Consider the following 12,169-nt stretch of genomic DNA (forward strand, 5'->3'; position numbering starts at 1 on the left):
AAGACTATGGTTGGTTGTAATGTTTACTTGCACACTGTGCCCATAAATATTTTTTTCCTGGTTCATAAATAGGCCAAGCCCTACTGTATTTATTTTTAGAGGCAAATATGACTCACTGTAGAGCCTTTGGTCTCGTTACTACTTCTTGCCCTCGAATCAGGAGAAGCTCTTTATCGAATCGTGCCGTGAAAGTGTTGGACATTGGTGTCTCTACCTAGGTGTCATGTTTCCATCACTGCCAATCAAAGCAAAAAATACAAAATAATGTCACCCACTCCTTTTATACCTGTAAGCCTGTGATGTGACAATAAGGTTGCTTCTAATTCTTCCGATTCTGATACCCATGCCAACTGCAAGTCATTTGTCCTGGGAATGAATGTCGTTCATTAACCTTTACCACTAAAGACTAAAGCCAGATGTTAGTGGGTGTTTTTTGTCCAGTGGGAAAGGCAAAGGGGCTTAACTGTCCACATTTTGGTGATCAAAAGGGTTTTGGGCTGTACATGTTTGAGAGATGTGTTTACATATGTGGCTTGTTTGTTGGTCGACTGCAATAAATCACACCAGGGTTCTAATTTACACAATTTCTCCTTGCATGGAAACCCTTCTTGGAAATGACTTCACTTCCTATTTGCACTTTCTGTGTATATATAATCAGCTTTTCCCTCTGCAGGACTTATTCATAGCTACAAATTACGTTTTCATACCAAAACTCAGCCCATCCTCACCATCCTATCATTTATCACATACAATATTTGTCTGCACACAATTTTGAGATGTGTGTGCAAATATTGCTATTTGTAGTAGTAGCCATATTATCGTATCATCGAAACTGATTATTGATTTATATTTGGTTTATTTTTAAAAGGCCTAGAATTATTGAATGCTTTAGCTATTGAAAAATAGCAGATATACAAGCTCACAGCGCGGCACCGAGTGCCGCGCTGCGAGCTTGTAGATCTGCTATTTTATTTTAAAACGTGATATATATATATTTTTAGCAAGTCTTTGAATATATATTTTTGAAAGTGAACATTTGTAACTCAAATATTTGGGGGGTCCCTGATACAATATTTTGAGATTGGGGGGGGGGGGGGGGGGGGTCCCTGGAACAACATATTTTGAGATGGGGGTCCGTGGCCAAATACATGTAGTTTTGGGGGTCCTTGGCATGAAACATTTTGAGAACCACTGACAGAAAAATAGTAAAAAAATATATATATATTGTATATCTGCTATTTTTTATATTTAAAGCATAAAATATTGCGTAATAACGTGTTCAGGCCTAAATTAATGCAGGGGTGTCCAAAGTGTGGCCCGAGGACACATTTTATACGGCCTGCGGCTTCACTCCTAAATTGTATTATAAACGGCCCACCAGCACCGTCAAACAATATTTTCCCAGAGTACAATTTGTTTGGATTGTTCCTTGTTGTCTTATTCTGAAGGGCTATTCAAAGGGCAAAGAAAGGCTATTTTGTATTTTTTACCTTTCATGACTGATTACATTTGGTAAGGTGAAATAAGGCTGAAAAGAGTTATTTGTGTTTTGTTCAGAGCACACACCTGACAAATGATGATGATAGTTAAATAAAAGTGTTTAAATGCGATGCATATGTATGTGACTTTATGGTCCGAAGGTACATTATGTCAGGAGATGTAGTCGGCCCTTGGGTCTTTTAATATTTTCTAATGTGGCCCCCTTTGAAAAAAGATTGGACACCCGTGTGCTATAGGGTAACAGTATATCATTTGATCATAGTATTATTTAAACGATGGTGGCATTTTGGGTTCTCCTCTTAGGACCTGCTGGAACCGTCACCACCGTATCCACGTCCGGTGGACAGACTTTCCAGATTACCGGAGCCTCTGTGTCCACGTCTGGTGGACAGACCTTCCAGATCACCGGCACCTCCGTAGGGGGCAAGGTTCTGACTGCCAAGCTGCCGCTGCCCGCCAACAGCAAGATTGTAACAGTCAATGTGCCAACCACGCAAGGAGGTATAGTACCTTTTTTAACCCATTTAGGCCTAGAATTATTGAATGCTTTAGCTATAGAAAAATATCAGATATACAAGCTCACAGCGCGGCACCGAGTGCCGCGCTGCGAGCTTGTAGATCTGCTATTTTTGAAAAAGTCGTGAAAATGTGTGCAAATCTTTGAATATGTGTATATTAAAAGCGAACAGTTGTAACTTAAATTTTGCTTCTGTGTGGGTGGTCCCTGGAACTAAATGTTTTGAGATGGGGGTCCGTGGCCAAATACATAACATTTTGGGGGTCCTTCACGTGAAAAGGTTTGAGAACCACTGCCACAGTAGTCTCTCAAGAACAGACTAACTGAGCTCCAGTTAAGTGAAAAGGACCTTTTCTTTGACGATGGCTGGCCAGATTGCTGACATAGAAACATAGGTTTTTCAAAAAATCTTAGAAGGATTCAAAAGACACTTAGAATCGGGTCAAAATTCTAATTTTCACGATTTTTCAAAAATAGCAGATCTACAAGCTCGCAGCGCGCTGTGAGCTTGTATATCTGCTATTTTTCAATAGTTAAATCATAAAATAATGATACACAATATAGTGTACCCGTTCTGAATGGGTTAAACATAGAACATACTGTAAATGTTCAGCTTTTAGCTTTTCCAATGTAGCCTTTTCCTTTCCATCCAACACCATCTAGGGATGTTCATATTGTAGTTTTTACTCCAGGGAGACCACACCTGAGATGGTTCAAATATGTTGGCGCGTCCGATTCAGGTCTGAGATCGATTTCAAGCCGTTTAGTTTGCCAACCTATGTGGCTCTGTAGACGGATGACATCTGTCTGAACTCATTTTCTGAACTTGGAGCTATTTCTTCCAGCCGCTGTAGGCAACACCGGAGACGTATGAAATATTTTTTGAGTCTACAAATTAGGTACAAATTGGACATGCCTCTTTTCCTTGATTGCATCTGTCAGTATGCCAAGGATCCTGCAGCTTCAGAGTGACTTAAATGGTCTTAAATATTGAGCTATGCAAAACAGGCTCCTTTCTTTCTGCCATGCTGTTGAATTAATCAGTGCCCTGGTTTTACAGTTTTGTACAGACTGGCAAGAAATGTGCAGACAGTTTCATACTGTAGGATACACATTCATTTAGTGTTAACAAAAGTAAACAACAACTCATTGCCAATATCTGAACCAAATATCTGATAAAATAAAAAAATGAAAGATTACAGAAGGTCCCTGGTTTGCACCCCGCTATGTTTCACCGGACAGTGTTTTCTGCAGGTCTTTCAGTCCGAGTGTATCAAAGGGTGCGTTCGGAAATGCGCACCGGGTGTGTGCTCAGTGTAGTGAGTGCCTAAACCCGACCCTAATCCTAACCCTAACCTCAGTAAAATTATGCCTAAACCCAACCCTAACCTCAGTAAAACTATGCCTAACCCTAACCGGTGCGCATTTCCGAACACACCCTTTGATACACTCGGACTGAAAGACCTTCAGAAAACACTCTCCCTATGTTTCACAGTGTCCTGCTGCTCAGGGGAGCACTCATCATAACATCTGAGCAGCCGTCAGCTGGGTGAAGCTGAAAACGGAATATCCCCCATGGGATCAATCTACCCCAACAAAATGTAGAACAATGTGGAAGTGCTAGTGACTTGTTTACACACTCTACTCTTCTTATACCTATAAACCATATTGACACTGCTGCTGCAATTTTGCACTTAGATTATGCTCGTTATACCGGAGTATGACGACACTAGTCATACCAGATACTTGTCATGCTCATGACGCAAGAGTAAAATAGCCACCATGTGAATGTAGTCAGTCACTCTGCTAGCATGCACCTTTAGGCCTCCCCTGCAGCCATTGCAGGCAGGGTTATGTCCTTTCTTTTTCCAGTGACCACCAACACAATAAGCACTGTCGGCCCCTGCTCCCACATCAAACACAACCGCTACCGTGGTCCAGTGTGCTGACCTACTGTTCTGCCTCATTGTGGCACGTGCCGTGAGTCAGTGGCTCATCACTGGCTGGTTATGTCCCGTCGGCATGGTAATCTAATAGAAAAGCTGTTATTTTGGTTGGATGGTTTTGTGGACGCTAAAACTTGTGTAGTCTGAGATTCTAAATCCAGACATTGCTTTTGAACTATGGCTCGAGAAGGTAGCTCGCGGCAAAAAAAAAAAAGGAAGTCAATATTGACCCGACGGGTGAGGCGACGGTTCATGCTGAGCACCCGCCTGGGCCTGTCTGTGGTCCTGTCAAGCAACGGGATGACGAATGGCGCATAACACCTGTTAGAGGTGGTCCATCTTGCTAAGGCACACCGTCCAAATTACTGACAGCTCTCATAGAGCTCAGGTTCATCCAATTAATGCTTATTATGTTTTCAGCATCTTAGATGATGCTTGTTTATTTTCAGGGTTAGGGCATTAGCAATACAAGGACGCCATCTACATTACAGTCAAGTTTACTATACCAAATTAAATGACAGGATGTGTAAGTAAGCTATTCCAATGTACAGTTAACTGTTTCCCTCCTATGATGCAGTTCGCTTAGCCAACAATATATTTCGAAGCTTGGCAAATCTGTGCTTAAAGGACCACTTCACCTCTGGGACAACCAGAGGTGAAGTGATGCGTCAGTGATGCGTTTTGCATCATATGATGCAAAATCATGCTGAAATACTAAAATATCTCAAAAAACAGATTGAACACAAACAATAACTCAGGATTGTGTTGATCGTGTCCCAAACAACAATACAATAAGATAGGGTTGTCCCAGAGGTGAAGTGGCCCTTTAAGAACAGGCTCAAAATGTCCCAGATTTTCTACTGTAGGTGATTCAGTGCTCATGCCATAATCAAATATTTTTCATTACACTTTAATGCCTTACACTTTAATGCATTACACTTTAACTAAACTTGTAAAACTTTAGTCGACTCCAGATATTTGGTCAACTAAGACTAGACTAAAACAAAAACATTTCAGATGACTAAAATATGACAACATTTTATTCAAGACTATGACTAAAACTAAAATGGTCAAAATTAGCACTGTTTGGGACAGAGAGAAAGTCGTACCCAAAAGAAAGAAGAAGGGGGGGAAAAGGTCTTTGAAGAGGAGCCTTGCAGTTGGGGCGGAGTGAAACCAGTTAAAGGACATGTATATTTATCCAGCATGACTGTTTGGCCACTGTTTGTTTTGGAAGGCCTTAAGGAAGTTAAGCAGGAAAACAAGTTTACCGTGAGGTCTGCTTCCACAGACAGGTAACCCTCTATGGAGGGATTCCATTTTTCTCCCCCCCCCCCCCCCCCCTTTCCTTTTTTTCTCTCCCCTGCCACTGAATGAAAGTGTGCCACTACACTCGCTACTCTCGCTACTCCATGACTCTCTGAAACAGCTAGTCCATAGAAGTGAGTGTTTGATGTGAGACCAGAGCTGCAAACTCCCCAGGTCTTACGACCGGGGCTTAATGTGCCCTGTTTGAAGAGGGGCACCCTTGATGTTACGGGTTTACCTGCTTGGTCCGTGGTTGAAAAAAGGAAAGGGGCTGTCGGGGGCAGGGGGGAGGTGGGTGCAACACTCTAGGGGCTTGGAGAAGGGTTTCCGTTTCGGGCCTTGGTTCACGTGAGCTCCAAAAGACGTGGAGCCCAGCAAACAAATATGAAATGTGCCCTTTGTCAGAATGAAGTTGAGATGTAGCATCTGAACTCATGCATGATTCATAAGGGCCTTCACACATGATGGGGGCAAAGCAGCCCGACTCTCAGCACACCGTTTGAAGATTTTGTTGACCTGTTCGGCTAATATTTACCGTGGTCACGATCTAAGGCCGGCGGCTTCGAAAGACAGGGAGGGAGCCCACAAATAATTCATTGAGTGGTATCAATACCAGCCCTCCACCCAACCACCACTTGTCCTATGTAAACGTGTTGCCACTTCTTCAAATAAATAAATTGCGTTATGGAGATTCTGGGTGCTTTAGATTTACATTTACGCAAAGACGGAGAGTTCATTTTGAAGTGACTTGATTCAATGTTGATGGATTATAACTTTGGTGAAACTTTGAATGTTGAGATATTTAACATTTTAATTTGAACCAAAAATGAACTGTGTGAAATAGTAAAGTAATGGACCAGTACTACACAGTTAAACATGTCTTTTCAAACACCTGGAATGTGTTATCCCTTTATTTGAGATCTAATGTCAAATATTTGTTCATCTTTGTTTGCTGCATCTGTGACACTCTTTCGTTCCTCTCCTGATCTCTCTCAATCTTTTTATTTTCTGGTAACTTATTTGTCCTCCAACTTGATGCAAAAAGTCCCTCCTACCCCTCGCTTTGACTGTCATCATGACAAATGCTCTTCAGGCTTGTGATGGGACTCTCTAACCTGTCCTTACCGTGTACCCTGCTCTGTCTCAGGTATGATTCAACAGAAAGTGTTGGGGATCATCCCGACCAGTTCGGCAGGCGGTGCACAGACCTACACCACATTCCAGCCCCGCACCACCACACTCAGCATCAGGCCCAACACCCCCGGCTCCCCTCAGCAGGTAACTGTGCTGCTGGAACTTAGCACATTAGCAAAAAATAGCAGGTCTACAAGCTGCGAGGCGTTGTTAGCAGTGGTTTGACTCATCATGTGCTCTCCAGGTGCTGACTACTGGAGGTCAGATCCGTCCTGGAATGACTGTGATCCGAACGCCCATCCAGCAGGCAGGAGCCCTGAGCAAGAACATCCTCCGTACACCCCTAGTAGTCCAGCAAGGTAAACCTCTCTCTCTCTCTCTCTCTCTCTCTCTCTCTCTCTCTCTCTCTCTCTCTCTCTCTCTCTCTCTCTCTCTCTCTCTCTCTCTCTCTCTCCACACTCATAAACCTCTCAACTACACAGTGACATTTAAATATCATACTCCATTATTTTACCCATTAAAACCTTCTAAATCAGTATTTCTCACACTTTTAAGATTTTTCAAAAGTTACAAAATAGCTAATTGTTTTTGAATAGCCATGGCAAAAGAAAATACACTATATTAATGGAATTCATGGAACGTGCTAGTGTAATAATTGCACTAAGCACCGATTAACATAGGTAACCATGGAAACACATTGAACAAGCCATGTAACTGAGTATGAAATGGGGTTTAATGATTAAACAAGTTTGAATTTTAACATTCTATAAGGTAAAATTTTATAACAGCTTTTAACACCCATATGCAGTGCTCTAGTAGTTAGACCTGTTAAATCCTCCTTTGAACCATTTGCTTGGCTTAACCTCATTATTCCAAATAACCTGGCTGTTTTTGAACCTAGATCAGATAATAATTATCTTCTTTCCCATCATGCCATGCCCAGGTCAAGGTGGACAACAGGTGCTTACCCAGATCATCCGTGGCCAGGCAATATCCACACCAATATCTGGTGCCACCACCATTGGCGGTCAGCAGGTGGCGAGCCCTGGCACTGTGGGACAAGCTTCCCCTGGCACACAGCGGACTCAGCCAGGCCAGAGTCCAGCCAAACTGACCATGGCACACCTCACACAGCTCACACAGGTTGGATCATCAGCCCTCTCACACTGTGACATTGTAACGAAGCAACATAACTCAAAAATCATTGGTTTTAACACAACGGCTGCCACCATTCACTTACGCTTTATTTTGAAGAGCCCCGGAAGCACGTGTGTGTACACTGACGATCCAGGAAGGAGATCTGTTTTTTTTACAAACAGTCGCGAAACTAAAACCGACCATCACGGCATAGTGTTGCCGTGAAAACAAGCGGATCTCGGCCTCCTCTGCGTTATTTGCACCTTATTCAGAGATAAAGCCGTTTTTATGTTTCAGCATAGAATAGGAGTCAATGGATAATGGCCGCTCTCCGTTGCTTCTGGCTGCGTTGCGTCATGACATATGCAGTTTTTTCTTTCACCAGCAACCGTAGCAAGCGTCTGAGACCCCCCAAAATAATTTGGGGACCCTCAGGTTGAAAACTACCACTACCTTAAGGACACAGGGAGTTAAACTACCTCTAGCAGATGTGTAATATGCCAATAAACAACCAAGTACAGACAAAGAGATTCTGAGCTGACCACTCGCCTCGTCTCTCCTCTCCCTGACACAGAAGCAAGCTGCCCCAGCTGGTGCCCCCCAGCAGCATCTAACGGTGATGATCCAGGGTCAGGGCCAGACCACTGGCCAGCTGCAGATCATCCCCCAGGGGGTGACTGTGATCCCCGGCCCTGGACAGCAGCTCATGCAGGCCCAGTTACCCAACGGCCAGGTCCAGCGCTTCCTGTTCACTCCTGGTACACCCATTGCTACAACCACCGCAAACACAGGTATGACCACTATCAGAATACCCACATACACACACACACACGTCAATGCAGAAGATAAATACACTGTCTTACAGTCATCCACGTCATGAAATAGTTTGGTAGATGTGGAATCAGCCAAATACTTCATTAAACATGACTGGGATAATCAGATAGCAATCCTGTCACCCTTATTCACATACAAATCTAGGTGTACTGAATGCACCCAGACATTGGGGATAAACACACATTTAGACACTTTTATTGATAGTATAATGCACCAGTATCACTAATCCACAGGTAACATCTATACTATAATTTTGCGAATGTCTGAGTGAGTGAGTGTCTGTCTGTCTGTCACAGCGTTTCTCCTCTGTGGCTGGAGCAATTGATCTGAAATCGCATCACCATCAGCATATGAACACACCTGACATAACTGTGAAGCCCGTTTGTCACTTTCACAAATCGTATGCTGTATATTAGCATTTTTATGGTGTATCTAGATCTACTTAGCCTACAGTACCTTTTGTGACCACACATGTTAAGGGAGGGGCGCTGTTGTTCAGGCCATGCACAATCACACACAAACCCACACACACACACACACACACGGGGGGGGGGGGGGGGGGGGGGGTGGAGTGTGTGTGTGTGCAGGCAGGCGGGCGGGGGGGGGGGGGGGGGGGGGTTCTGGCCCTGTTACAGATGTTGTCCAAATATCATGCAGATCGGTACACAGTATCTCTGTAGCCGTTAAATGGAACGGGTATTTCTTACATTGATGCTCCTACATATTAGCATGCAAGCACCAGTTAAAGTTACTTTCCATCCCTCATATACTGTGTGCACAGTGCACATCCCATAACCCACACACTGCACATCATTTCGGAGCTCATATCTTTGAACGGGTAAGGGCTAGTTAGTGATAACACAACAACACATGATATTGTGCAACTCTAATTATATGGAATTTCAATATGTACACTGGATAATGCCCTTTTATTTCAGATGTTCTGCAGTTTGTGTTCATGGTGTACCAGGGTTTTAATGTTCTCTCTCTCTCTCTCTCTCTCTCTCTCCAACTCCATCAGTTACCACGGCTGCCGGACAGCCCCACGCCGCCACCCCCACCAAGACCCCGGCCCAGCCCGCCCAGCAGGCTGCTGCCCCGGTCCAGGCAGGGGCCACGCCGCTGGCTGCCGCTAGCACCCCTCCCTCTGCCACCCCCCAGGGCCAGTTGCCCCCTCAGACTCAGCCCCACATGCCCATCCAGTCTCCTACGCCGCTGCAGGTGAAGACGCAGGGAGGCAGGACCCAGCTGCAAATCCAGCAGAGCCCACAGGCACAGCTCATCAGTGTCCCAGGGCTCCAGCAACAGGTACTGGTGGGTCAGGAGAGTTAGACTTAGTAAACTGGATCTGAGTTAGCTCTGTACTTAGACCTCTTTTTCCCATCTACACCAAATCTCTTTAGCAGATCTACAAACTGACCAAGCTACAAGTTTGTAAATCTGCAATTTTTTTTGCTAATATGGCTAATGGGTTTGTATTTACGCTACGTTTTTTGGCTAATGTCCCCTCTAGAATATGGATGCTGGGGGGTTCAAGTCGTTAAGTTATCATGCATGTGTGAATAAATACAAATGAAAGTGATACTGCCCACTGGTCCTTTAACCCCATTAAAACCAGGAAAGCATCTGTGTCATTTTTAGATTTTTGCTATTCAAAAATAGCAGATCTACAAGCTCACATTGCCATTATAACATTTGAAGTTGTCACAGCTCGTTATACATTATCTGTTGAAACTAAGTTATTTATGATATTATTGTTTATATTGTAAATAAATATATTGCTTTGTGTTCAAGAGCCATGGTCATGACAAAGTAGAATTGACATGGGTTCTTAATGGTTGTGTTATTGTGTGTAGGTGCTGGCTCAGCTCCAGGCCCAGCAGGGGGCTGGAGGAGGCTCTCTCCCCCAGCAGATCAAACTGCAGCTGCCCTTCCACATCCAGCAACCTGGGACCACCTCAGCTCAGGGAGGACAGGTACTGTTGGCCAGCTGGCTTTAACTGAAGAATCCTGCGTGTCAATTTAACTCCTGAGATTGTAAAATCAGTTAAATGAACACAGAATGTTGCTGTGTATGAATTGTCGTTTTTTGTTTGATTAATTAATAAAAAACAAATTTGGCCTTGATGATGATTTGTAGCCCCTAGCAGCAGGTCTCTGTGTTTGGTAATGGAGGCCAGTCCACCCACCGGTTGGTCTGTCTCGCCGTCCACCAGTTTTGTCCCAAACAACATATTTTATATATTGGCTGTACTGGCTGGATCGCCATGGAATTTGGTCTGCACTCTCATGATCCCTAGGGCTCGACTTTTTTTAAATCCTATTTCTTGGTGGTTCAAAAATCACAAACAGCATTGGGATCACTTTTTATATCTGATTTGTGATCATAGAATTACCTCGGCAAACATTATGTCAATAAGAAATATAAAGATTGACTAATCAAATAATATCTTTAACACTCCAAATCTGATCCACCCGGATAGGGTTTTGAACTCTTTGGTCCAAAGGATGATTCCAGGTGATCCAGTGGCCTTTCCTCTTGCGTCACCCTTTGGCAAAACTTAACACAACTACACACAAGTTAACGCAAAATGTTATGCGGGATTGCCATGCAATGTACTGATTGGACATTGTGCTAACTAAATGTATATCGTCACTGTCGGGCAGGAACCTTGCATCTTCAAGTTTAAAATGTGTATGTTTTTCTTTCGTAAGGTAAAGCCCTGCTTCATCATACAAGACTGTTGCACAAGACTAGTGAAAATAGCCGATCTACAAGCACACAACGCCTCGGCTATTTTCACTGGTTTAAATCATTTTAAAAGTGATAAAATACAAAACGAAGGTTTTGGACACCCGACAACAGCGATATGTACTACGGCAAGTCCTCGTACCGTGTCCTTGTGTTTAGTTTGTTAAATGTTGGTGTTGTGTGAACCTCAGATGGGGAACGTGGTGACCATCCAGACAGCATCTGTCCAGGAACAGCTCCAGAGGATCCAGCAGCTCAGAGAGCAGCAGCAGCAGAAGAAGAGACAGGCAGTGGAGGCCAAGAGGGAGCAGAGCCTCAATGCAGCCAACCAGAGCGACATCATCCAGAAACAGGTGTGTGTGTGTGTGTGTGTGTGTGTGTGTGGGGGTGGGTGTGTGTGTTAGGGCATTCACGAATAGTGATTTTTAGTATTCGAATTATTCGACCTCAAAGTATTGGAATAGTCGAATATTCGACAGGACTGGCCAATCTGTCAAATATTAAGTAAGCAAGAGGCGAACATTGTGAAAATAGCCGATCTACATGCTCACAACGCCTCGCAACGTGAGCATATTTATCTACGGAACCGAGTCACATTAAATGTAATACCCACAATTCCAAGTGCTTGTCAGGGTTCTTATGACTTCCTATCTAGCCAAGCTTTATAAACCATGACGAAATATATATACAGTACTTTTAAAGACAAAACAATATAAAACATAAAAAATAAGCGAATATTCGACTTCGGTGAACAACGTCGAATAGTGATATTTGAATATTCGGTGAATGCCCTAGTGTGTGTATGTGTGCGTGTGTGTGTGTGTGCGCGTGCGCGCACGTGCATGTGTGTTCAGGCAGCCGTCCAGCCAGGTCATTCATCCTAGTACGAGGGTCGGTCTCTCTCCCTGCCATCAGTACATAAACATTCCTCATCCTTCCAACCTCGTCCTTACGCTAGCCTTTATTTTCACAACCTTCTGTCTGTTTGAACTACCACTACTGTGTGTGTAGTTGTTGCTGTGTGTGTGTCTGTGCCATATT

General features: G+C 43.7%; 1 protein-coding gene across 4 annotated transcripts in view; it reads left to right on the forward strand.

The window, feature by feature from the left end:
* LOC308280832 (nucleosome-remodeling factor subunit BPTF-like) overlaps nt 1-12,169 on the forward strand; it is a 63,406-nt gene that overhangs the window by 35,331 nt on the left and 15,906 nt on the right. For all 4 annotated transcript variants that reach the window (XM_080720966.1, XM_080720963.1, XM_080720965.1 and 1 more), the window contains 8 exons: nt 1,804-2,001; nt 6,419-6,549; nt 6,650-6,764; nt 7,349-7,548; nt 8,117-8,333; nt 9,398-9,684; nt 10,233-10,352; nt 11,320-11,481. In XM_080720966.1, coding sequence (XP_080577092.1) covers nt 1,804-2,001; nt 6,419-6,549; nt 6,650-6,764; nt 7,349-7,548; nt 8,117-8,333; nt 9,398-9,684; nt 10,233-10,352; nt 11,320-11,481 — 1,430 coding nt within the window. The remainder of the gene's footprint in view (nt 1-1,803; nt 2,002-6,418; nt 6,550-6,649; nt 6,765-7,348; nt 7,549-8,116; nt 8,334-9,397; nt 9,685-10,232; nt 10,353-11,319; nt 11,482-12,169) is intronic.

Source organism: Nannobrachium achirus (genome assembly GCF_963921795.1).
Source record: "Nannobrachium achirus genome assembly, chromosome: 3".
Taxonomy (NCBI): Eukaryota; Metazoa; Chordata; class Actinopteri; order Myctophiformes; family Myctophidae; genus Nannobrachium; species Nannobrachium achirus.